This window comes from Aotus nancymaae, unplaced genomic scaffold, assembly GCF_030222135.1.
Source record: "Aotus nancymaae isolate 86718 unplaced genomic scaffold, 86718_ANA_hifiasm-v0.15.2.pri h1tg000020l, whole genome shotgun sequence".
Taxonomy (NCBI): Eukaryota; Metazoa; Chordata; class Mammalia; order Primates; family Aotidae; genus Aotus; species Aotus nancymaae.
Window position 1 is genome coordinate 22,148,855 of NW_026988432.1, and position 27,161 is coordinate 22,176,015.

The 27,161-nt window shown below is 39.7% G+C and overlaps 1 protein-coding gene across 35 annotated transcripts in view; it reads left to right on the forward strand.

Moving 5' to 3' along the window:
* TCF4 (transcription factor 4) overlaps positions 1 to 27,161 on the forward strand; it is a 368,346-nt gene that overhangs the window by 184,063 nt on the left and 157,122 nt on the right. For 30 of the 35 annotated variants that reach the window (XM_064379108.1, XM_064379115.1, XM_064379120.1 and 27 more), the window contains one exon: positions 4,193 to 4,257. In XM_064379108.1, coding sequence (XP_064235178.1) covers positions 4,193 to 4,257 — 65 coding nt within the window. The other 5 variants (XM_064379139.1, XM_064379142.1, XM_064379137.1 and 2 more) reach the window with 4 other exon arrangements.

A 27,161-nucleotide genomic window follows, 5' to 3' on the forward strand; every position in this document is an offset into this window, starting at 1 on the left:
TTCTTGGGACAGCAAGATAAAAGATGGTTGAACAGATCAGCAAAAATATTGACTTTTTCTTTTAAATGGAAGTTGCTTGTATTTCCTGCTCATATTAGTTTTTCCTGGGCAGGGGAAGCAAGTGCATCCTTTATCGATTGCCATTTGGTGCCATTTTTAATAATCAAATTTAAATATAGGCTTTAGCAGCGGATGGATTCGATTTGGACAGAACACATGTTGACTTTCTGGACTGTTTGCTCACTGGAGATGCCGACTTGTTCTGTAGACGGGGCTGCATGTTGATGTCCTTTGTCTCCAGAAGGATTGATTGACGGATGTTGTGTCTGCTCATTTACAGCGTTTTCCTTGTTTAATTAAAAAAATTGTGACATAGTATTACATATTCCCTTGTATACATCATTTTTGCAGAAGAAAGTTGTTTAGCCAATATGTCACCTTAGTTTATGAAATCCTCTCTATAGCTTTCATTCAGCCCTTCGTGTTCTCCATTAGGTCATATCATTCATTTCATGCACGGCAAATTGTCACCAGCAGCAAAATTTAACATTTGGTCCTTTTAGGTATAAAAATGAATCAAATGCCTGACAAGATTTGTTTCTGGTATATATTTCAGAATCTCCCCCCACCCCAACCCCATCTTTATGGGCATACGACAAATGTTACTAACGGGTACTTTTAGTTTTAAAAATATGGACAACAGTACTCCATGCAGTAAAAGACTTGAGCGATTAATGCTACCCTTATGCCTCTTTTGAGTAGTTTTAGCCATGGGGCTTGGCACTGCCACCATTGTCTTTGTGCCAAAAAATATCCGCAGCGGCTGTCGCATTCTAGTACCGGAGGGTTGTCTCGAAAATTCCGCAGTGAACGCGCCGGGTTTGTTCATCACTGCTATCTTTTAAATATTGGAAAAATAGAATCTTTAGCTCTTTCAAAGCCCCGTTGTGGTTGTGGGGATGGGGGGAGGTGGGTGGTGAAGAATGGAGAAAGGAGGAAAGAGGCTGTCCGCGCCAGCCAGTTGGTATAAGTGACAAAAATCCATTCCTGACATAGAGTAAACACAGATATTTAGGAGCTTTTGTGTTCAGGAGCACAGATAGTTACTTAAGGATCCTACTCAAACATGTTATCAGCACTCTTGAAAATTTTATTATCTGAAACAAATGTTCCAAGTGAATTTTAAGCAGAAAATCAACATCAAGACCATAGCTAATTTTTAATGGACAATTTATATAAAAGATAGTTTCTTTTCTAGAAACTGAGGTGTCCTTTTAAAATGGCTGCTTTTTATCTTAAAAAAAAAATGATAGGAACCGCGATGTTATGTTTGAGAAGGTGCTTGGGCTTTATCCACAGTCCCTGATTATTTTGCTTCCAAACAGGGGTTTTGGCTCTGAGGGCAGATTTATAGTTGAATTTGGGAACAAAAAGATGTAATAAAGTTAAAGGCTTACACTATCAGAATGAAATGTGTTCGCTCATGATCTCTGGAGCGATCTATTTGATGGTAAAAGTGGATGCTACAGATGAAATCTTTACAAGGAGCATAATCCTAAAAAAAAAAAAAAAAAAAAAAAAAAGTCCACCTCCCAGCCTCCTGCTGGCTGTGCTGCCTCTTTGGTACCTCGCAGACTTCGACAGAGTCCTGGACGGGTGCCCATTGATGTCATGGAAACACTCAAATTACTGAGAATGATTCATGTCTATGCTGGTCTCTTATCCTCCCCCACACAAACAGGAGTAGATTTTTAACCCTGACAACTTGTAATTTGCAGTGGGTTTATTTTTGTATCTGGATAAATATTTTTTAACAGCAAAATTAAGATTAAGCAGTCTGTATCTGATATGATAGTAAAGAATGCTGGGTTCCATGTAGCCAAGAGTACTTCGGGGACTGTAGCGTGAATTCATATTCTTCTCCTCCCCTCTCCCTCCTCCCTCTTTCCTTTCCTACCCCTTGCTCTCTGCATTCCACTCTTCCTCTCTTTCTTTTTCTCCTACTTATTCTGTTTCTTCTTTTAAATCCTTACTGTTTGCACTGCCCTTTTAGCTGTTAAATAATGGAAGGAGTAGCCCAACCTATATCTGTAAGTGAGGCAAATCCTGGCAGAAAAATCTCCCTCCAGTACTGTGTGTTGGAGTTGAGTTGGGAAATAATGCTGGGTGGTGAAATTCTACAGGGGATAGCTTCAGGAATTCCTTCTAGAGAAAAAAATAGATGGTTTTTCTTCCTTAAACTGTATTTTACGTTTCAATTTTTTAGAAATTACCGAAACAGGACACTAGATGGTCAGTCTCTTAGGAAGTCAGAGCAAATTCCACTTTTTCCATCTTTCTGTCTTTCTACCTGCCTCCTTACCTGCCTAGCTTCCTGCCTTCCTATCTACCTGTTAAACAAGTGAATATTACATCAAAGTAAGGGATGTAATGGTGATACTGAAGTATTCTTAGATGCCAGAGCTTAAGGAAGGACATGCGTCCTTTGATAGCTCACAAAGGTCGAGCCTTTTCTGTTTGTAATATTTATAGAGAGAGGTTAAAGGGTATAAGTAGCTTAAATCTGAGGTACACAGATGAGTAAATATATCTGTGTGACCATTCACACTGCTGATACAGTATAAATGTATCTTTTCTTCAATGTAAAATCCTCATACAATGGAAGTTATTCTCTTAGATCTTCTAAGACTGACAGTCTGGGCGATGGTGTCTTGTTTCACTGAAATTGAAACGGATATGGGCATTGATTTTATACTTTGCACCGACCACTGGACCAGAAATGGGGGTGGAGGTGTTTTTCCCAACTTTAAGATTCATTAAAATCAGTAGAAAAGTTAATGATGGGAAACAGGGGGTTAATTTTAAGACTTAGGCTTGGCTTTCTTTGAAAACCACCATCCATTTTATATATGTAGTGACTTAGATACAGGGTACCCTTTGACCAGATAGATAATTTATCGATATAAGTGTATGAAAGATACATTCTTTGTGTGGTGTCAGGAAGGCGTGCTCTTAATAACATTGCCATTGCCACTGACCTAAAACATAAAAAGACTGCTGTTACTTTTAGCATTTGTGTTCAGTTGAGAGGAGAAAACTTGGGGGTTGTAAACTTCAGAAAGAAATCGATTCAGCCTCTCAAATACAAGTTGAGAGTTTTCCCATTGGAAAAAAGAATATAGTGTAGTCCTATGTATCACGTATAACGACTGTAAAGCTCCAGTCTTGAGGAAAGAAGTATCCTTCAGACTTGAGTGGGGTGGGGTCTTGGGCACCTGCCTGTCTCTTTTAGCAGCTTTTAATGTTCTGGTATGGACAGATTTCCACAATGATTCTCCACATGTCACTATCTGGACTCTGCTGCTTAGATCTCTTGTGATGTGATTTCATTATCTTCCCTAATGATTAATGGGACTAAACTTTAAAAGAAACAAATGAACACCCTTGATTTTATTCTTACATGTGACCACCAGCATTGAAGGGTCTACAGATCTCTGTAGAGCAGCCTGCAGATGAAGATCGGGTTGTTAGAATTGGAACAAGACATTCACATTCCATGATCCCTCGTCCTGTGGGTCTCTTGGTGGAATGTGAACCTGGGTTCAGATTAGGCAATTTTTCAAAAGCCCTGTTTCCCAAATGTAAATTCCATCATCATCTTGATCATGATGGGATTCACTCCTGGGAAAGGGAGTTTTTAAAAAAGAGAGAGACTCAGAATTTTGAATAGTTTCTTTGCTAAATTCACCATCTGGAGAGCCTGTGATTGATTAGTTTTGGCCTCACCATTAAGTGTCAATATAATCAATGGGAATTACTAGGCTAGGGTCATTACATAGATAATTTGCCTGCTGTGTAAATAAAAATGAAATTGTTTAAATTTTGTGCAAGAGAAAAGTGAAAATAAGGAGTGACAATTTGTTTGTTAGAGAAAGTGGAGGCCATTGGAATGACAGTTTTTGGAAGTGTGGAGCAGTTTGGCTAAGAATAGGAATGAAGGATATTTTTTTTTCAGTTTATCATAGCCAGAGTGAGGAAGTGCTATTCCCTCTCTTGCTTGCATACATTGCCAGTAGTGCCTACTTTACGTATGTAAACATCGGGGAAGAGCAGTAGATGTCTGTTACCTGAAGGAGATTTTTTTTTTGAAGGAAAAACATAATTTACACGTTTTTGTCGTTTCTCTTGGCAGGTAAAACAGAAAGGGGCTCATACTCATCTTATGGGAGAGAATCGAACTTACAGGGTTGCCACCAGGTAAGTGAGAATCTCCGTTGTGGAGGGTTGACAGGTTAACCTGGGAAATCACTTTGTTTTCTAAATTAGATGATGCTTTTTAAACTGTGACACTAAAGATGCACTGGCAAGTCAGATGATGGCTCGCTCTTTAACTAATGAAATAACACAGAGCTTAGAACTAATAAACACCTCATCTTTAGATCGCTGCTGGATCAGAACTACATTCCTGGGCTTGTTTTTATTTTTTAATCCATCAGCCGGTACCAGTGGCACTGTTTGCAAACCGGCAATGTCGGTGAAAGTGGTTCTATCAAAAGAGTTTATTTGCAATTAAGAACTTAAGAATTTCTTACGCAGGAAAGACTTCGCGGAGTCATGTGTTAGACCCTGGGTTTCGGGTGGCTATTGCCCTAAATTATAGTTTTCATAGGGGCTGTATGATGTTGTGTGAAAACAGGGTTGGATTGAGGGATAAAAATGTCTGTGAAAATATGATTTGTTGTCCCTTTTTGTTTCTGAATTGTTTTTGGCTGGAAGTCAAGGCCAGCAGGCTAACAGCAAAGCCGTCTCAAGGGAAGCATGCGTGAGCTAGAAAAATAAGAGTACTTTAATTAAATAATAAAATGCCAGTGTAATACAAAGGTATAGCATGTGTGTGTTTGTGTCTCTGGGCACTCTGCATTTGTATACTTTAAACTCTCCAGAGAAAGCCCATTTCTAAAAATACTGTCAATAGCTAAAAGTGTGAGCTTTGTTTCGAGACAATTGAGTTTTTATAGATACTTTTCTTTTCAGTTCAGTATTGGTATTAATCATGTATTTAAAATCTTTTTTTAAATTTATACTTCCTTTTTATAAATGCATTGGTTTCTTACTTTGGAAAACTCTTGATGGAATTTAATAATCCTCTTTAATATTCAAAGCCCTCCACTGTTTTTATTATTCACCCAAACAGAATGTACTTAAAAAAAAATGCTGGAAAGGGGATGCTTACTCTCTTGAACTCTCACTCTCTCATGTTCTTTATGGGGGGAAAATCTATTTTGATTTTTTTTTTAAACAACCCGTTTAATATACCCCTGAAAAATGTAAGCAAAGTTTTGTTTCTGTAATTAAATCGAGCCTATGAGGAAAGTTTCCTTTACATATCAGACATAGAAAAAGGTACGACTTCTGGTGGGTTGGTGTGTTTGTTTTTTCCCTGTATATATTTGCATTTTTAAAGTTCACCCCCTTGGCCCAGCCACCAATTCAGTCATATTCGGCATCTGAAAGATTTGTTGCATTGAGGTGAACGGTGCTTGGTTAAGAGCTCCTGCCGGAGTGCAGTTCATGGCAGTTTGTTTGGAAAGAATTCTGCAGGAAAGAAATTTACAGCCATTCCAGTGCAACGGAAACATCTTTGGAATGTGAGTGCAAATGTTCGGGCTAGATAGCCTGGGCGACAAGCCTCTGAGTGCTGTGTCTCTGGTGTAAAGCTCTCAGTTCCTGCAGAAGAGTGTGTTCCTGTGGGTCTGGTTTCTGAGGGTCAAGGCAGAGGTCATTAGAGTTTTGGGGAGAAGAAAGTTGACAACATCCTTCCTTTCTGCAGATGGTCATGGCAGAGGTCTCTGTTTTCGCTGGGCCCCCTTTTCTGGTCATTGAGAGAATAGGCTTCCTCGCCCCTGTATCCTTTCTTACTAATAGGAATTGGCGTGATTCCTCATAGACACAAAGATTTCCTCTGCTGAGTAAGCGTGAGGCCCCTTAACTTGTGAAAGCATCATCCAGACCGTGTGAGTCTGTCTGTGTGTGTGCAGAACACAGACCCTCCTTTCTCCGTTTGTGGGGAATACTTCCCTCGGGTGAAACTGAAGTTAATTTTTTTTTTTTGTGCAAACACAAGGTGAGAAGTGGAAAGGGGCAGAGGGTGGAAGATAGGTGGACAGACTGGCGTGTGATGGCTGAATTTCTGGGCCTTGGGAGGTTCGTCTGAGGCAGTAATGTCCAGGAAAATTCTTTTGTATATAGCACTATGACTGCATATGCTTTTCTTAAAAAGCCTTCATAATATAGCGGTGGAGTGTGGAGATTCCTTCATTCTTAATTTGTGCTTCGTGGCTGTGAGTCTTGCAGGAGTCGACTATTTCTGTGCTTAGTGTGGTCGCAGCAATCTCCATAAACAGTGTGATTACTTAGGGATAAATAAAAGTGAAATTTTGGAAATTTGCTGACGGAGGGAAATAGGGGCTGAAGATGAAAAATGTACAGAGTATGAATTTCTGCTTTCTGTGAAATTTGAGAATAGAACAGACCATAGTGTGTCTTCCAGTGAATCAGTTTCTCTTATGCCGTATTGTTGTTTGAATCCCTGTCTACAACACCAGCTATGCAAACCAAAGAGAAAGGCAAAATCTCGGTATCTTGGGCTTCAAGTCTAAATAGCAGATCACAGCTGAAATGATTCCTCACTGTGTGACAAGGTGAGTGACTCGTGGAGGGGAGGCTTTTGTTTTTCTTCTGTTTACTACATGATTGAGATACGGAATAGGAAACCTTTAGATGGTATGCCCTAAGGAGCTCCAAAAGCTGCTTTATCGTTTATAACAGTGGGCTATTATAACTATGGACTTAAAGGGATGAGGAGTGCTGTATGGAAACATGTTTATGCCAGTCCCAATAGCCTTTTGTTTGGCATAGAGACAGAGTGGTGGCAAGCAACAGGTAGTAAAGTGCTGTCCTGGAGGAATACATTATTATTGTGCAATGTGTATTGTTTCAGAAATACATCAAGTTAAAAAATAGATATATATCCATTAGACTTCTCTTAAGGATTTAACACTAATATTGATTGATATATGGTGCTTTTTAAAATGGATATACTTTAGCAGAAGAATGAAAGCCAGTAGGTTCTTTATTAGCAATTAAGTTGTTTTCATTAAAAATAGTAATGGGATAATATTATTTCATTAATGCATTTCCCCGTGAAATTATCAGAAATAAACATGGTGACTTTTTGAGACTTTTAAAATTGTATAGAAAATGAACCAAAAGATAAGCAAAAGTAGCGAAACGGACTTTTTCGAGTTCTTACTAAATATGGCAAAACTAATTTAAATCAAATTGGGGTACAGAAATCACACCCAGCCTAACGTGTTCTTGCCAGATTGTAACCTCATACTCCTTTTAACTGGCAGAGAAAATTAAAATTTCTAATGGAAAGTCTGACAGAAACAAAAATGAATGGGAATAAAGTTTTTTGCAAGATACTCGAACCTTAATACTGTAATAGCCAATAGCTAATACCTAATGGGCATCATTGCAAATGCCAGAAGGGAAAATATGTCATTTGCTTTTGGCCTCTTTTGCTACTTTGAATAGAATGTCTGGCGATTTGCAAACTTTTAAATTTTGCTGAAATCTATATTTTTTTTTTTGAATAAGATGATGACATCAAAACAAATGATTGTTGTTAGTTCTCCCTTAAATGGAAGTTTAGAGATGATTATCAGGAATTGTTTGTGTTGTCTTCCTGGGATATAGTCCAGGTCTAAAGCCATGGTTTTATTATCAGTAGTGTGTGTGTGTGTGTGTGTGTGTGTGTGTGTGTGTGTGTGAGAGAGAGAGAGAGAGAGAGAGAGAGAGAGAGAGAGCGAGCTGGGTCCTATCTGAGACCAATCAAATTAGAATCTTATGAGTTGGGCCTGTGCTTTTCTGACAACTCCCCAGGTTATTCTAATGTGCAGCTAGGTTTTATCATTTCTTAGAATGTTCTGTAGAAATATACCTATTTTAATAACTTGTGTTCAATGTATGGCATTACTACTGACCTTGAAAATGCTTTTAGGCTCTTTGCATTAATTTGATTATTCAAGGCATGAAAATATATTGCATATGAACTTCATTTAAAAGGCAGTGAAAATTAGTGATACAGTGAAAATCAGCAAGATGCCTTGAAATCTTTATAAAGAATTCCACAACTGAGTGTCCCAGCCCATATCTTGTTTTCTCTAGTGAAGTCCAAGGTTTTAACCTCATCCAGATTCTTTTTCTTCCTCAGCAAGTAATCAAATAGGACTGTGCTGATAAAGTTATTTGATGTTTAGATCTTAAAATGACTAATGGAATTTAAGAATTAGACCTAATCTAGGGAACTGTTGTTAATTTCCAGGAACTTTGAGACTAGGGAGGAAACGGATTTTCTTTATATGCGACTTAGTTTGCCCATAGGGTTGCTTATTTTGGGTTTGTCGAAATTAAGCATGTAGTTGATTCCAAAATGAATTTTACATTTCAGAATTCATTTCTTTGTGTTGTTATTTTTATTTTTGATTCAGTAGGTATTACACATGACTTAATTCTAAAACTTTTGGCTTCTTTTAGTTTTTCTTATCTAAAGTCAAAATAGAATGTAAGCGAAAATGGCACAAAATTATTTTGTCTGTTACGAAATTGACAATTTAGGCCTCGCGCAAGCAGAAATACACATTGCTTTTTAAATTTGCTCTGATGCCTAAGTGTTTATTTTGAGTGTTCAGCACATCCGTCGAGGTTCCTATGCATCCTTCCTGGGACGCTCTCCCTTGCAGGGCCTCAGCACCTGGTTTCTCTTCGTCTTGCTTTTTAGAATTTGCTATCATTTTTATGTGTTTGTTACATGCTGATATCCACAGGATTCTGTAAACTCCTGGAGGGCCGCGACCATGTCTGTTTCATTTTGCATGTGGACCATGTGCCTAGCAGGGCAAAAATTGCAATGACCTAGTGTTTGTTTCCTCAGCATCCACTTTTGGAAGCCATTTTGAGGGAGTAAGGTCTGAATAGCAATGTACACGAACCATATTGTGAGCATCTTTTTCATGCCTACGAAAACCAGAAAACTGCCCTCTCCCAGAAAAAGTCCTTTGGAAGCTCTTCTTTCTAACATGCTGTGCAGGCTCTGGAAGGACACCAAAGTCATACCATGGAGAGACACCCACGCTGACTTTGGAGGGGCTGAATCGTCATTCACCTGGTGACTTCACCATCCTAGGCCTGTGTATCTGGAAAGGCCTGAATGAGGGAATTACAGATGATCAGTGGTTCTGGTAGAGGTGTTATTGGAACCAAAGGTCAGAATGCTGGTCCGAACATTGAAATGTACCAGTGTGAACAGTAGGACACGATCTTTTAAGTTGTGACGGTTTCAGACATCACAGTGCCTGAGTTTGCAGTGCATATGTCATCGCGACTGTGTCCCTGAGTGGTATTTTTCAGGCAGCAGCTCATTCATTTTGGGGGATTGCTATGGGTGTACCCTTCTTCCAAAAGTTAGCCAGTAGTCATCAAAGGGGAGAATGGATCCATTCTTTTATGGCATTGGTTAAGAAATATTTATTGACCCTCTAGTGATGTGTTAGATCCTCGGGAGAAAAACAAAAGGATCTTATATACCTTCCCTTCTATCCCCACCAGCAGCTTCCTGTATATTAACGGGGAAAAATCAAGCTCTTGTTATTTATTTTTAACCTCACATAGCAAAATTTTTTGAGCATCTAGAACGGTTGAAAAAAATAGTAAGATGAATGCCACATTCCTACTATTTAGATTAAACCATTGTTAGTATTTGTTATACAGTATTTGCTTGAGTGTGTGTATAATATATTTAAGAAGACATATTTTTCAGTGAACCAACCATTTTAAGTTGCAGATTTAATAAGAATGCACACGTAGATTTTTCAGTACGTATCTCTTAAAAATTAGACACTTGCCTACCTAACTAAAATACCCTTATTATCCCTAAAAAAATTAACAATAGTTTCTTAATCTCGATCCATATTCAGATTTCTTTAGTTGTCCTCATGCAAATGTGTTCAGTAGCTTTTTTAAAAAAGGCATTGCATTTACGCGTGGCATTTGATTTCGGTGTCTTTTTGTAATTTCTTTTAAACTAGAGCTGTTCCTCTATTTTTATTCTTTTTTTAATTGTCTAATTTATTTTTTAGAGATGGGGTATCACCATGGTGCCCAGGCTGGACTCAAACTTCTGGGCTTAAGGGATTCTCCCAAATAATTTTTTTGTTGCTTTGTTTGAATGATAATGACTTTAAAGAGACCAGACCGACTGTCCTGTAAAACATTCCCCTTTCTAGAATTATTAGATTTCTTTTCCTTGTGGTGCTGTTTAATTTTGTTCATCACTTGTTTTGCCTAGAAATTTAAAATTAGGTCTAAAGGTTTGTGCAGGTTCAGGTTAATCATTTTTGGCTGGAGTACTTCATTGAGGATGCTGTGTGCTTCAAATTACATTCCAATAGGATGTGGAGCCATGCCGCTATTGGTAATGCTAACTTTAATCACTTGGTGAACTGGATTGTTCTATTGTAAAGAACCTTTCCCCTTCTGCAGTTAACAAATAATATTTGTATTGATACTTTAGCACTAGGCAGATACCCCTTTTCCCCAACAACCTTTGACCTAATGGTTTAGCACACATTGATGACCCTTGTCTGAATCAGTTATCCTAACTGAGGACTTCAAACTGGTGATTCTTTTAAAGTTCCGTCATTCCTTCCACATTTATAGCTAAGATTCTTCTATAAAGAGGCAGTTTCTTTCATCATTCATTTTAACACTATCAGTTTCATGTTTCATATTTAATATGTGTCATAATAATTATTGTTTTTAATATGTTTCCTTGGACCTGGAGGATGCTGGAAGCACTAAAGTATTATTGAAATCTTTTAAGATATATTGATAATCTTAAGGTATATTGATAAGAAAAGTAGTTATGGCTCAGGCTGATGGTCAGAAGAGCTTTAATTGCAAGAAGAGGGAGGTAATTATAGGCATGTTTCCTTGTAAACTAAACTTCAGTATTCTTTCCAAATTGGTGAAATTTGGAACCTTGCAACAACCTCTGTGCCCCTAGCTGTGTTTCTCTCGATTCTCATATTGCCACTCTATAAATGCTAGTAAACATCTCACAAGGTTAATCATCAGTGGCTGACTGGCCGACTTGAGGGGGTTGCTGTGAAGTTCTGTGAAGCTGCGCTATCAGGGATCAGCTAATAATCCCTGCCTCAGTCCTTTCACAATCCGGACATGGTTGACAGTAAATGTCAAAATGAGGGAATTTCTAAAAGATACTTTGGGCTTAATCTAAAGGAAGTCTGGGTAACTAGTATTAGGTGCCAATGTAAATCTCTGAGTTGGTTATTATTATCTTCCCTTAATAATTAAGAAAAGGATGCTCAGAGAAGTAAAGCAAGTAGACCTCAAATCATTTGCTTCAAGTAAGTTTCTGAGCCAGGCTCTGAACTCTAAGATGTTTTGTTTTAAAGCCAGTGCTTTCCAACTTGGGTTCCCTGCTACCTAAGCCCATGATAGAGTTTTTAGGTTCTCATCTAGAAAACCCTGTCTGGTCAATTCCAGGCCCACTAAAGGATCTGGGCCTGACACAGTACCTAAGAGTAGCTGCACTCAGCTCTGTTCAGGGTTAGCTAGAACTCTGAACAGTCGGTAGGGAAAGGCATAGCGAAGGGCAGATCGCATCATTCCAGACCGCCCAGCCTTAAGAGGGGGAAAAAAGATGATATGAATAATCTATTCAGTAACATCCTCAGAATTAGCATGTGCAATTTCCTTAAAACCAATGAGGATTTCCTGTGAAAAGGCTGGGGTGGAATATGCCAATTCACATTTTAGCAACAGCATGAACACTTTCTTAAAAATGTATAGATTATGTTTTGGCTTTGCTTTTTGTGCAATGTAGGCAGAATATGGTTTGCTATTATAAAAAGTTGAATTCATTATAGATCACATTGTTGTTCCCAAAACACAAGAACTACATACAGCAAGGGTCTGAAACAATACCTTTAGCAGGTTCTTAAATATGACTCAATAATTTTTCGATTGTGGCATTTAGCCCACTTGTAAAATATATGAAACAACAGAATATGTGCTAGGAGCATAGGCAAGGGCAGGCAGTTAGTGCATAAAAAGCCATCGAAATTGCTTTGAGATGATTTATGAGACACCAAAGAAATGGACTTCTCGTACCCAAATTGAAATTTCACCAGGATCGTGGGATTAACTTCTTTTCTTATGAAAACCATTAAGGGTTTTTAAAATAGTTTCTAGCAATTAGGACTACAGTTCTTCATCTTTATATTTCTGATAGGTAAAGACAAAGCAGAAAATCAATTAATGACCAAACAAATAATTGATTTAACGCTGAGGTGTATCTGATATAATTTAATGTTGAACTATATCTACGTCTCATGTAGAGCTCAATATAGCCCTGTAGCCTCTTTCTGTAAGAAAGGCAGTATACTCCGAATTCAACATCAGGACAATGTTTCAATGTGAAATGACAGAAGTACTTCTTTATTGAAGGTCATGCTTGATATTATTTTATCATTGGGGGCTTTTTACTGAAACTCTTTACAGCTGAACCCCCAAATTAAAATATTGGCAACGCTGAAAGATAGCAACAGAAGCCTGTAATCTGAAGTAACGGACTTATTAAGGACTGTAGGAAAAAAAACTTTAAAAAAGAAGCAGCTATCATTGAGTCTGCTGCCGTGCCTGATAGTGATAACTTGATTAGAATTGAAGCACCCCAGTCTTTGAAAAATTGTGTATGCGCTTTGGATATTGACGTGGTTTGTTTACATGTGATTCCACTCACAGACCAACTGAGCTTCCTAAAGCATGGACCTTTCATGTTCAGTGTGTTATTTTTTTAATATCATAGAAGTAGTTTCATGGGGAGGAGAAAACCGAAACCGGCAAGAATACTTCTTTGCATTTGCCTTAGCGTTTCCAACACACAAATGTTGCTTTTGTCATAGTGTGACACTTATTTTCCTCAGACGTTTCTTGTACTTAACAAAGGGCAAAGTCACATTTTGGCGAGAGAGCAACTTTTGCCCGGCACTTCACCAGATCTCGTTGAATAGAATATATTATCACTGTTCACATTCTTAGGGTTCTTGAAGAAACCTACATATCCTTAATTTCCATTTTCCTCTCCTTTCAGAAGACATCTTCCAATGAACAATTTCTATGACTGAAATACCAGATATAGGGTGTTTTCAGTGCACCTCAAAGCCATGTTTGTGTGCATTTGGGACAAGAACAATTCCATGCTATGGAATAATTACGGAGGAGCATCATTGAGGTTTTCAGGCAGTACCCATCCTCTAGAGCTCTATATGTGGGGGGGGTCTCTGTGTGTTGGGGTTTTACTGTTCACACACAGAATATCCTGAGCTCATTTGTGCCATGATAATGAACAGCAGGGCACTGAATCTTTTCAGTTTTATTGGTATTGTATACAGTAAGTTATTAAATTTCATCTCTGTAATACACCTGCAGTAAAATAACAAAACATTGCTGCACTTAAAGAACATGTGTGTGTGGTACAATGCCCTCCCCCATCATTTCAGCCCCCCGCAAACAGCTGCTTGCAGATTTCAAGATCCATTGTATATATTCCCTCGAGCCCACCTCTAATAATCGAGACACATCTGCCATTGCAGTATTATAGGCATATGTAGTTTTATTGAAAACTATACCTGTAAAAAAATTAAATAACTCCTGCCTCAATTAAATTGGCAAGCTACCTTTTGCAAAGATCATATTGCAGACCTCTTGAGACCCAAGTGAGTTAATTTTATTCTTATATTACAAATCACTAAATATGTTATTTTTATTTAGCTGAGTAGCTAGCTTTCCTCATACTTTGATGGTAAGTTACTTTCATCTATTCTCACTTTTGTTTTTCTTCTCCTCTCATCTTTACATATTAAAAAAATTATGCTAATTGCATGCAGCAAACATTTTGAGAATCTGACCAGAATAAAGTTAAAGGGAAAGGACCCTAACATGCAGCTTGAACTCTGAAGTGATTATTAAATAAATACATACAAAGGTCACAAAATCGGGATCAAAATTATAACTCATCTTACGCCTTGTGATTTTTATAAGCTTCTTTGAGATCCATTTGATCATCATAATGGCAGAATAGGAAGTAACATGAAGAGAGAATGAGTTAGTAGGCCATACAAAGCACATGCAGATAGATTCCTATTGGATTAAATACTTTACCTTAGCACTTATTCTTAAAAAAAAAAATAGGTAAGAGATCTCACTCTATTACCCAGGCTGGAGTGCAGTGGTGTGGTCGTGGTTCACTGCAACCTCGAACTCCTGGGCTCAAGCGATCCTCCCTCCTTAGCCTCTTGAGTAGCTAGGGCTGCAGTCATGTACCACCATGCCTGGCTAACTTTTTTATTTTTTGTAGAGACAGGGTCTCACCTAGTTGTCTAGGCTCTATCAAATTGCTGACTTCAAGCAGTCCTTCTCCTAGACTTTCCAAAATGCTATGATTATAGGCATGAGCCACTGCACCCAGCCAACATTCTTAATACTAGTGGAAGATTGGGTCAATAATAGATGTCTACAGAATAGTTTTTATCCAAAGAAGGAATAAGAGTAAAATACTTAGTGATATAAAAGTATGAGCATAAACTTATTTTATGTAAGGTCTCTATATAGGTCTTAATGTGAGTCAGTCATGCCAATAGACAGTGATTTAACCAAGAAGAAATTTTTCTACATTTGCTTTATATTTTGATAGAAAACAATTGAAAAAGACAAGTTGCCCACTATATGGGAAACATATGTATCATATATATATGAGCTATATATATCTATATATGAAACACACACACACATACACACACAGTTATGAGACAAGAAGCAGGTTTCTTATCTGTAGTTTCTTAGTTAAAAAGAAACCCAGCATTTTGTGATATTCAAATGAACTGTGTATAACTGGACCACGGGAGTGGTTAGAGGTGAATACTGTCCCTAAAGTGAACATAGACTCAGAGAAAAGATTCTCTGATGAAAATCAGAAAGTAGATGATTTCATAGGATCAAGTCACAGATCAATATGAGGTGGTGACTGCTATTGAGAAGGTAGAAAATCAAGTAGTGATACTCTTTTTTTTGTTGTTGTTGGGTTGGTGGGGGATTGGGTCTCTCTATGTTGTCCAGGTGGGGCTCAAATTCCTGGGCTGAATCAGTCCTTCTGAGTAGCGGGGACTGTAGGCATGCTCCACCATGCCTGGTAATTCTAGTAGCAGTATTGACAACCAGTCAGGATAGAAAATAGTTACATGTTTAAATAAAGAATTTCCTTTATTGGGCCAGGCATGATGGGTCATGCCTGTAACCCCAACACTTTGGGAGGCCAAGGCAGGTGGATCACTTGAGGACAGGAATTCGAGACCAGCCTGGCCAACATGGCGAAACCCCTTCTCTACTAAAAATACAAACAATTAGCTGAGCGTGGTGGTGCATGCCTGTAATCCCAGCTACTTGGGAGGCTGAGGCACAAGAATCTCTTGAACCCGGGAGGTGGAGGTTGCAGTGAGCCCAGATCATGCCACTTGCACTCCAGCCTAGGTGACAGAGCAAGACTCTGTTTAAAAAAAAAAAAAAGTTCTTTTTTGCTAGGAATGTTGGTTAAAATCAGCAGGTGGTCTTTTGGTTCCACTTGGGCTTACCTGGGCCCAGGAGAGTCTGCTCACACTGCCTTCTCCCACGGTATTTTCTGCCCCACTCCTGGTTCACAGAGATGCCAGGTTTCATGGGATAGTGGGCTTGGTCCTAGAGAGGGATGTTGCTTACGACTCAGATCTCAAATCCTAAAGGAATCAGAATGTAAAGTCTTAGAAGGGTTTCAATTTTGTTCTATACAAAAAAATTGAAAATTTAAATTAAAAAATAGATTATGAATTGTAAACAAACTTTTTGAACAAAACTCATGAAAATTGGGGGATATACCTTAACTTGGGCCCTACCACTTCTTTGAAGTCCCATCAGCTGAACTTTGTTCTCTGGGATGTGGTTCACTCCTGTGAAATATATATTATCTATTACATCTATTACGTTTGAACTGTGAAGTCTGTTTGTCACGCTGAGCTCAGCAACTCAGAACTGTCATGTGTAGAGTGACTGGTACAACACAACATCAGTGGTGGTAAAAGATTTGTATGGACAGTGACATGTGACGAAGAAGAATGTCAACAGCTGCCACTGCTGTGACATCGTCCCTCAAGGAGTCTTTCTGCATCTCTGCCATGTAACTGTCTCAGCCAAAGAGAAGTCACTAACGTGAACTTATTCCCCAGAATCCTGCTCCCAAGTAGCGACCACATAAGACTTGCTTGAGTCTGTTTTGAGGGTGCAAGTCCTGGATGCCATTTGTCTTCTGGAAAGAACATTTAAGTTTGGGGTTTTATGTGTCCAGGGAGGGATTATTCTTTGATTTACTTCCAGAGAGCTTGTCCTCAATTTCCTTTTGCAGATAGTACACATACCCTATCAGTTTTTGGACTCCAGACTGTCTCCATCCATATTTCATTACAAAGCAGATTTTCATCCCATTATGATTTAGGTAAATGTACGAGCCTCTAAAATTTTATAATGTACCTTTCAGCTCATAGATGCCAAGATCAGAAGCTCCTATGGAGTTCCATCTAATACATCTTCCTTAGCCAACTGGTGCAGGATAATTTTATCTTTGCTCCAGATAGTTACACATATAGCTCTAGAAATAATGCAGTGATCCCAAATCAGCTCTGTAGAGCCTTAGCCAGCAATCAGACCATTTAGAACATTCAACAATATTACATTCTACTAAACTCTGGCTTTGTGTGTTCAGTGGATATTTATTGGGAAACTCACCTTATGTCCCACTGAAGATCCTGACATGCTCTCTAGGCAGATGGCTTTAGCTAATAGTGTAGTAATCATGAGGCTTTAGTATTTATGACTTTTCTTTTCTTTTTTTTTTTTTTTTAAGAGACAGGGTCTTGCTATGTTGCCCAGGCTAGTCTTGAACTCCTGGCCACAGTGATTCTCCCACCTCGGCCTCCCAAAGTTCTAGGATTATAGATGTGAGCCACTGCATCTGGACGTTTTTATGACTTTCCAACTTTGTATTCTTACATGTGTTTGGATTTATTTTTCGAGGAGCCAGAGTAAAATTTGGCAATTACCAAATTGTGAGTGGAGAAAAATAGATAATTCACCTTTGGTATTGTGCTTTTGAATTTGAATTCCACTGATTGGATTTCAATCCATCAGGATTAGTTCTTCCATCTGTGTCCCTTGGCATGGTGACTGACTCCTAGTCGCCATCTGAGACTGCTCAGTCTCCCTCATCTCCAGAATCCTCAGTTTCTAGATCTCATCAATTCTGCTTGCAGGATACCAATAAATCCGCTGCTGCTTCCTAGTCCCCCCAGGCACCACCACGGCTGCCTGTGCTGCTCTGACCCCTCTACCCACATTCTCCCGCACGTGCCGGCTGCCTACTGCTGCTGGAGTGACAGTCTCCACAAAACATTTTTTCTGTGGCTTTGTGGGCCTGTCCTTAGCATGATGGTAGCCTGGCCCCTGTTTCTCCCTCCAGCCTCAGCCTTCATACTCACCATTTACATCTCATGATCCAGCCCTACTGAGCTGCTTGCAGTACTCTCGAGTTCTTTCACGATTCTCTGTCTTTACAAGGACCTGAAATACCTTTGCCCTCCTTCCCCTTCTCCTTGCCTTACATCTGTTTTACCGGGTAACTCACCCGCTTTGTTCAAGATTCAGGGACCCTGGATGTTATAACCAGGGCAGAAGGAGCTGCCTCTCTTCTGTACTCAGGAAGCCTCTGGGGCTCTTCTCTTTCCTGACAGTCATCACTCTCTCTACAGCCAGAGAGGGGCAAGGGCTAGGCTTGTCATCTCTATCCAAAGTATCTAATAGGGGCACTAAGAAAGTGCTTGTTCCAGAGTCACAGGATGGATGAGTGAATGAATGAATGAACTAACAACAGTAACGAATTGTATGTGAGCATGTAACTTACTATATTTAAACACTTCCATGCAAATATCTTGACTTCAGTTAACCATGGCAGTGACCCCGTGAGGCTGGAATTATTTTCAATCCAGTTTTATTGATAAAGAAACTGAGATGGCTGGCCATGGTGTAATCCTAGCACTTTGGGAGGCCAAGGTGGGTGGATCACAAGGTCAAGAGATCGAGACCATCCTGGCCAACATGGTGAAACCCCCATCTCTACTAAAAATACAAAAATTAGCTGGGCATGGTGGCACATGCCTGTAGTCCTAGCTACTTAGGAGGCTGAGGCAGGAGAATCACTTGAACCCAGGAGGCAGCGGTTGCAGTGAGCCAAGATCACAAACTGCACTCTAGCCTGATGACAGAGAGAGATTCTGTCTCAAAAAAAAAAAGAAAAAGAAAAGAAAAAGAAACAGAAACAGAAACTGAGATTCAGAGAGATTTTTTTTCACTCTTAAAGCAGAGCTGAGGCTGGGGAACAAATTCCTTTGGATCCAGATTTGCCATTTTCTCTGTCACTTCTTTATCCCTGGTTACAGTTGGTGTAGCTTTGTGTTATAGCAAGTAGCCCACAGAGTCTTCTCATAGATGGTTCCAGCTTTCTATTCATTATTAACTTAGGGATCATTCATGGAGGCACTTACCTAGCTATCAGGCTGGGACCTCTGTCTGCCAATAAGAAAAAATGTGCATTTCTAAAGAGGGTATAAAGAACCTAGCAATCTGTATATCAGGAGCGTTGTCTTTATAGAGCCAAAAAATAATATTTTGAATGTTTCGTGTAAGTAAGTACCAATTGCTATAGCATGGCACACACCACCCATGCTATCTGTTGCCATCATTGGTACCTCTCTACCCTCTGGTTGTGGTGAAAGGGACCACAGTCCTCCTGGAAATGGAAATGGCCCTGAAGCTCAGGGGAGAGATGCAACACCAGCCACATCACATCCACCAAGTTTCATTCTCCTTCACTCTCCCTGGTACACCTTGGCAGAGGATGGGGAGAACTGGGAAGAAGTGGATGAATTGAGTAGATCATGCTTTTCCTCTTCATGTTTCCTTCATGTGATTTTATTTTTTGTAACCTTGTTGTAGGACATAAAAAAATGAATGATGATAATGGACTTAGCTTTTATTTATAACATTGAAATCCTTAAAGGTAGAACATCAGGGTCAGAAAGGACCTAGACATCATCTGGCACCCAGTGCTGCTTTGTAGAAGTGGAACATGAAGGCTCAGAGATGTTGAGGTTTGGTCATCATCACACCACAGACTTTGCTTAGACACAGCCACACAATCCAAGCAAAATTCCCAGCCTGTAACACGGAAATTTTCCTTTGATGTCTTTATACCCTCTTTCTTCTAAAGAGCAAAAGGTCACCTAGACCATGAAGTAATAGCCAGTAGCAGCCGGAAACACATCCTGAGGAAATTTCTAGATGATTGTCCCTTTGTTAAGCTACCATTGAATCATACTGTCACAGAGCCAGAGGGTGTCGTTTGCTTGTAAATACTGAGTTTTTGAAATGTCACTGTAACACTGGAAAAATGTTGTCTCTGAAGGTTGCCAAAGTGACAGAATCCCGACATTGTAAATACCAGCCAACACAAGTGCTCATAAATGACAGGAATAAAATATACTTGACTAAATCCATAATAATCACTGATAACACTGTTTACCCTCAGTGACCAGGAGCTGTGAACTTGGATAAAAAGCACATGCATTGCAGATATCATTAATATGTCTGAGCCTCTAGCCATTCCAGAATATTTTGATGGAAAAGCTCCCTAAATATGTAAAAGCTTTACAATAACTAAGAAGCAAGCGTGTAAGATAGGGTGTCAGCTGGCCCTAATGGAACTAGAGAGAGCCTTGACTATCTTCAGCCTCCAGAGGACTGATAAGGCCTCCTTTGTTCTGGTTAGACCCAAACTCTGAGCAAGGCTAGTAGGGCAGGCAATGCTGTATTTTCAGTAGATGTGATTCTCAAAAGGCCATGTGCCAGAAGCATGAACTGACACCTACAGCATGTTCTATAGAGAAAATGTGGAATGAACTTAGAGATTAAAAATGTGCCGGGCGCGGTGGCTCACGCCTGTAATCCCAGCACTTTGGGAGGCCGAGGCGGGTGGATCACGAGGTCAAGAGATCGAGACCATCCTGGTCAACATGGTGAAACCCTGTCTCTACTAAAAATGCAAAAAATTAGCTGAGCATGGTGGCACGTGCCTGTAATCCCAGCTACTCAGGAGGCTGAGGCAGGAGAATTGACTGAACCCAGGAGGCGGAGGTTGTGGTGAGCCGAGATCGCGCCATTGCACTCCAGCCTGGGTAACAAGAGCGAAACTCTGTCTCAAAAAAAAAAAAAAAAAAAAGATGTTGGAGCCATGAATGGGAGGATCCAATGAGAACCTCAACTACACTTTGACTTTCAAAGGATGGATGGATGATCCAACCTTTCCACAGTCCTAATACTCTACAGCCCAGGCTTTTTCTTAATAATAACTTCCTCTTCTGTAGAAATGATTCTCTCCCTCTTTATTCTGTTCTAGTGTAAAAATGGTGCCTGTGTATCTGAATTCTTAAGAGGAAATGGGCACGTTGGCAAACCAGTGCCTCCTTTGCCTCAGTGCTGTGGCTGCTGGTACTACTCAACTGAAGCACCCCTTATATTCCAGTCTCCCTAGAAATGTTCAAAAACAGTGGAGACTAAATGACAGAGGGTTGAGCCCTCCTGGTTTCTCAACTGGTGAAAGAAATCTGGATGGTTAAAAGATAGCAGAGTAGCCTAGCCCTCTGGGAGCTGCTCTCATCTCTGCTATGAAGCTGTGCATTGGGAAGAGTAGGGCTGCCTGGAATGACCTCCTTACCTTTCACATATTGAAACATACTTATTTTTCCTTGACATTCTCCTGTATTGTTTGAGTTTTATGTTTTTGTAGTAAGCAATATTTTCTGAATTAACAATAAAATGCTGTATTCAATATTAGAACTAGTACTTGATGAGATTTGAGGAAAACTACAAAACTATACATTGCAAATCGGCATTTGACCAAGAAATGATGATTGTACTCCTTGGATTTTTATGCTTAGGAAAGAGTCCACAAAAAGTAAAAAGCTTTGAGTCAGAAGATACCCATTCTAGTATTAGTTGGAATGGTGGCAAAGAATGTGAAATGGTCTGAATGTCCATGGCTGTGTGATACTGGTGCATTTGCTGTCCATGGGTCTAAGTGTATGGTATTACAGCTTTGAAAGAGTCATGGCAGAGGAGGGAACAGGTGTGTCCCAAACCCTAATGAACTCTACAGATTGGCCTGGCATTCTGGCAATGGAATCATTCAACCCAGCCATGGGGACTCCCTGGATGGAGACCCAGCATGCTTCTGGAGGTACCTGGCAGCCGCTAGGAGTATGGCGTGTTGTACTGGTTTGACTAATGTAGTGTAGGTGTTGATGTTGGAGAGTGGTGGCCAGTCTCAGGCTCTGTCCTGGCACCGCTCCTTCTTGTTGGTCATGAATGCAGATTGAGATTGAATAGCTTCTTACATTTCCGTTGAAGAAAGGCGGCATTGTCTTCCAGGAATGAGCTGATGGAGGTGGCCATGTGGACATTCTGCAACTTTGGCACCCAGTAGCGATGGTCTGATTGCCTTGAAACTGTGGGAGCCTCTAGGGGCCCTGAGAACTGGAGCAGGGCTTGACAAGCCTTGGAGCAGAACTTTGCTGTAAATTCTTTCTTTGACTCCCAAATGATGAAGGACACTTACCCCTAATATCTACCTTTTCCACTTGACCTTTTTAGTCTTTAGTGGTCTTTTAAAAGTTGTTTATTTTGCCTGGGCGTGGTGGCTCATGCCTGTAATCCTAGCACTTTGGGAGGCCAAGGCAGACGGATTACCTGAGGTCAGGAGTTCGAGACCAGCCTGACCAATATGGTGAAACCCCATCTCTACTAAAAACAACATTAGCTGGGTGTGGTGGCTCATGCCTATAATCTTAGCTACTCGAGATGCTGAGGCAGGAGAATCGCTTGAACCTGGGGGGCAGAGGCTGAAGTGAGCCAAGATCTTGCCATTGCACTGCAGTGTGAGCAACGAGAGAGAAACCATCTGAAAAAAAGTTATTTTATGAAAACATTTGGGAGTTTTCTTTTGGGCGTGACAGGCAGATTGGCCTCTTGTTTGGGATAACTGAAGAAGAAAAGTTGAATAAAAGTAGTTGGTGCATAGGATGGCTGTGGAAGGTCCCAAATAAATCAGGGTCAAGTTTAAATGTATTTGTATTTTGTTCAAATTCATCTTGATCTAAAATAGGCTGATGCTGTTTCGTCCTTGGTGCTGCAGGTGGACAGCCACACATTTGACTCTGTAGCTACCAATTATCTAGCACCCCCGGCAACCCCTTGTTTTTCTTCCTGATTTCTCTACTTCTAATCAGCTGCTCTTTTAGAAACCAATAGAGAAGTGAGACAGACAGGGCTGGGGGCAGAGGAAGAGAGAAAGGGGGTAGGGGGAGGGAGAAAGAGAGGCTTTTGTTATTAGTGAGTAAAAATCTGTTGGGCTCAGGTAGTTTCTTAGTGAATTCAGCATTTAATGATTAGGTTAGTTGGGTATTTTTGAGCTGAAGATTTTGGGAGCTCACCTTTCTGTTCTGCAGAACCCCTAGATTTCTCTTTCAGCTCTACTTTCTGATTCATTCCATCCCCACCCATCGACCTCACCACCAATATTGACATACTTGTGAAAGCTCAGAATCTCCAGTGTCCTCAAGGATCTGGCTCCAAAGTGCTCCCTGGTGGCTAGAGGGGAAAAAGACAAGATGGAGGATGGGGAGAAGGTCAGGTGGAGAACTTTGCCTTCTTTTCTGATAGTATTTTTGTTACCAGCATCTAATGGGTTGTCTTCTTTCAGTATCAACGTGAACCAGCTCTGAATAGGTTAGCATATCAATGTATTCCCCTTTTCAGGACATTTTGCTGCAGGGATTTCTTTCCCTGTGCCAGTTTTTGTTGGTCTGATTTTTGTTTCTAGGCATATTGCATTGACCCGAGCCTTCTAACAGTACTGATGAGGCTGGGGGTGGGGAGAACAGGAGTGGTTGAAGACGACACATGCTGTCACCTCATGTGCTGGTGTGAGTGGCGCAGGGAAGGGCTGTGATTTTATAGGCACACTGATTAGCCAAGCACTTGTCACCTCCACTGCCACTCATTGGCCTACTGAGTGCAAGCATGCCATTTAATTGACAGCTGTCTGTTGTCAGAGGGCCTTTTTTTCCTCCTTTTCAGTTTCACTGAACACAACAGAGACATCTGCAGAACTCTGCAGCTCTGACAGGGTTGCCCTGCCTGCCAACCCTCAGACTCAGAAGGCAGCATAATTGAAGAGCTCAGAAAAGAATATTAACCCATTGACCATCTTGGGCTGAGGTGTAATGGCCAAAAAAGTCGCTTTTTAAGGTGACTGCAAGTCTGTCTTGGTAGAGGAAGACATGAGATTCTCTGTCAGAATGATTCAGGCCAATAGGATGTGAAATTTCTTGGTTGTGATTGTTTATAGGGTTTCAGTTCATCTGAACACACTTGGAAGATGATGAGAAGTTAATTTTCTAGGAAGACCCAGTGTTTCATGGGGGGGTTACACAGAAGCCTGAATCCTGAGTCACATCATTGATGTCTGATTTGACTTGTGTAACAACAGTAGTGCTTGGTATGTGTATGGTTTGGATGAGGGTTGCTCTTTTTCTTTTACAGCCAGGCCTGACACTGTCCTTTTAGAGTAAGATTCGTAACCTGGAATGTATGGCCAACCCTGTGGTAACATGGACTGCCTATTTGGGACATTTCCTGTAAACCAGAGATATCAAGGTGGACTTTGTGATGGGAAGATTGTTTAAATTATTATACAAATTACAGCTTGGGAATTTGAATGTTTAATTATTTGCCTTGTCATAGTGTTTTCAAATGAAGCTCTGTTTATTTGAGCATCTACTGGGATTGGTACAATATGCGGACAAGCTGGCTTTTTGTGGGTTGAGTCACCTGTGCTTGCAGGATGGGGGTGCCTGCTACATTTGGAAGTGATTTAGTGGTATCCTAAGTTTATCAGGAGGAAAATACATCATTGCATTTATTTAAACATTTGATTTAGAAAGGGACAGTGTGTGGGATTATTGGATAAATTGTTTTTATTCTTTTCTTTTCTTTGCATTGTTTCCCCTCTGATGATTTGCAACTTAGCAAGCCTTTGTCCTTGAACCTGGGTGAAAAAGAAGATCAGAGAAGCCTTGAGCGATTTGTTTGAGACTGTTTATACACTAGTGTTTTACAGATGTGGGCTCATTAGAGGGATAGCATTTGAGAAAGGTAGCATCGTTAAACTGGAGAAATTTCAGGCAAGTAGATAGGAAAGACTTCTTTTCCAAGTTGTTGCTCACAGACTATGATAGATGAATTCAGCAGAATGTTCTGACCTCCTAGACTAGGTCAGATAACTGAGTTTTTGTCCTGATTCTGACTCTAATCCTAAGTAGCTCTTTCTTAAAGCTCCATTTCTGCCTCTGCAGAATGAAGGCTTGACCTGTGTAGTGTATAATGTTCCTTCTAGCTTCAGGGTTTTTTAACTATCAGAATAGGTAATGAGGAAGGAGACTATACCCTGGTAGTCTTTAGCCATATCACAAATACTTGACATACTCCCAGAATAGCACATACAAGACAGAAACTCTTTGTACTTCAGGGGAATAATAAATATAGAAAGCATTTGAGAAACAGTTATTTAATTTCTGTTAACTTCTTTTTTTCTTAATTTCTGTTTGTTATAAGGTGATAAATGACTATTTTTTTGTATTAAATCAGGGTGATCGGGATAGTGAGATGATTGGGTCAGGTGAAACACATGACTCACTTGCATGCTTATGATTCCTCTGGGAAGATGGTTTTGGACAACATTCTGGGAAAACTATGGATAAAGTCATAGGCTTCCATATTCAGTTAATTGTAAGACTTTTTTTCACATTTCAACATCTCAGAAATTTATGGTATGCCAATTCAACTGGCAACGTTTTTTTCCCCTCTTGATAGTAAATAGATAATGATGTTTTTGACATTGAGTGGCATCATATAGGTGATGAAATATAATTCTGAGGGAGGAAGCAAGATTTTTTTTTTTTTAGCTGAGAAAGGCTAAGTGACTAAGTGACTTCTTTGTTTCAATGCTGACTAAAGCTGTGATGTCCTTTCTAATTACTTTGAAAGATTCAGATTGCTTTAGGAAGACCATTCATACATAGAGCTCACTGTCCCAGAATTCTGCACTTAATGCCCACTGGAGGAAGGAGAGAAATGCGTGTAAATAAATATCCCAATATAGAAGGAATATTCTAGTTTAGTAACTTCCACTCCTGAGCTTTTATCACATTTTTCTCAATAGAATTATTTCTGTTTTATTGTATCTGAAATATCAGATACCTTTTTCAAGGAAGGTCAAGGGACTTCGTCATTTCTAAGCTGAACTATTCTCACCTAGTCCGGTACTAGTCAAAGTTGTCAGTAAATCACTTAAGAGTTTTCTTTTCTTTTTTTTTTTTTTTTTTAAAACACGTTTAGAGTTTGTTGATACCTTAGAGACATCAAATCAAGCTCCTTATTTCACAAATGAGTACAGAGAGGACATAAATCCCTTGTTCGGGGTTCAGTTAGGAACTGGATAGAACCCGGGTAGCCCAATTCTCCCATTCTTGCTGCTCAACTCCATACAATAAAATGAAAGTGGAATTGAGTATAAATCCGATACTCTGCACTTCTTTTGTTGATATTTATGAGGGAGAAACTTGTCTTTCTTTAAGCGCACATAACTAAGTTTCCCTTTGCTTTTTGTATCTGAGTGCTGCACTTGTCTTCTGCCTACTACACTTTTAAATTCATAGGTGATTTCACAAGGCACAGAAGCCCAGCTTGTCACATGTGGTTTAATATATGCCACACTTTACACTGCAGTAGCACCATTTGGTCATATTTAGTGAACTCTGTGGTTGTTGAGAATGCCAAAGCAGCAGGCTCAGAGATTGCAGCTTAGGTCTGTACTTATTTAGCAAGCTTAGCTTAAAAGCTGTTAGTGCAGCTAATGTTACAGTGCCTTACTGAGACCTCGGCCTGGCTGTGATATTTCTCCAAACCTGAGTGTTTTCACCTTTGAAATGTGAATCTGGATTTAGCTTTTCTTAAAAAAAAAATACAACAAAACAAAACAAAAACCAGACAGTGAAAACTTGAAGCTCTTTAATGTGAATGCGATAAGAATGCATTCCATGTAAATGTCATACATATTCATTTATTATTAAATGCTTTTGTAAATAACATTTTTAGATTTAATAATGATTTCCCAAGGCATTTCATGCTATTCTTTGCTTTGAAACTGATGGGGTGAGAAGAGAGTTGAATCTTAATTATTATTTTTTAGTTAATTATTACGTGTTTTTTTAAAAAATCAAGATATATTTTGTGTTCGACCCCTAATTAGAAAAGATGTCATGAATAACATAATGCTAACTTAATTTTATAATTGATAAATGAGGCCAAGATGATTGGAAAGTATTCTGGAGATCACACAGGAAATGGCGGTTAACATTCAAATGAATAGCTCTAAAATGCTACTTTCCCACTAGCTCCTTAAGCAGTTTAGTTTTTAAGACCTAAAACTGACTCACAATCTGTGGTATGAAGAATAAATGTTAATAGTTTAAATATTTAGGAATTGTGTGGGCTGGTTGTTAAACCATTGGTAGCTTGAGATTGGCCATAGTGGGAGTATTTACACCATGCGAATGAGCATCCTGCCTCACAGCAGGGTGTCAGCACAGCGCTGCAAGAGAAAAGAACTGATGTCTGTTACATACCTGATATTTCCATTCCTCTTTTATTTATTGTTTTGGGCTGCTTGTTTGTGTCCCACCCTCACTCCCCAAATTCATATGTTGAAACCTTAATCCCCAATGGGATGGTGTTAGGAGGCAAGGCCTTTGGCAGGAGAT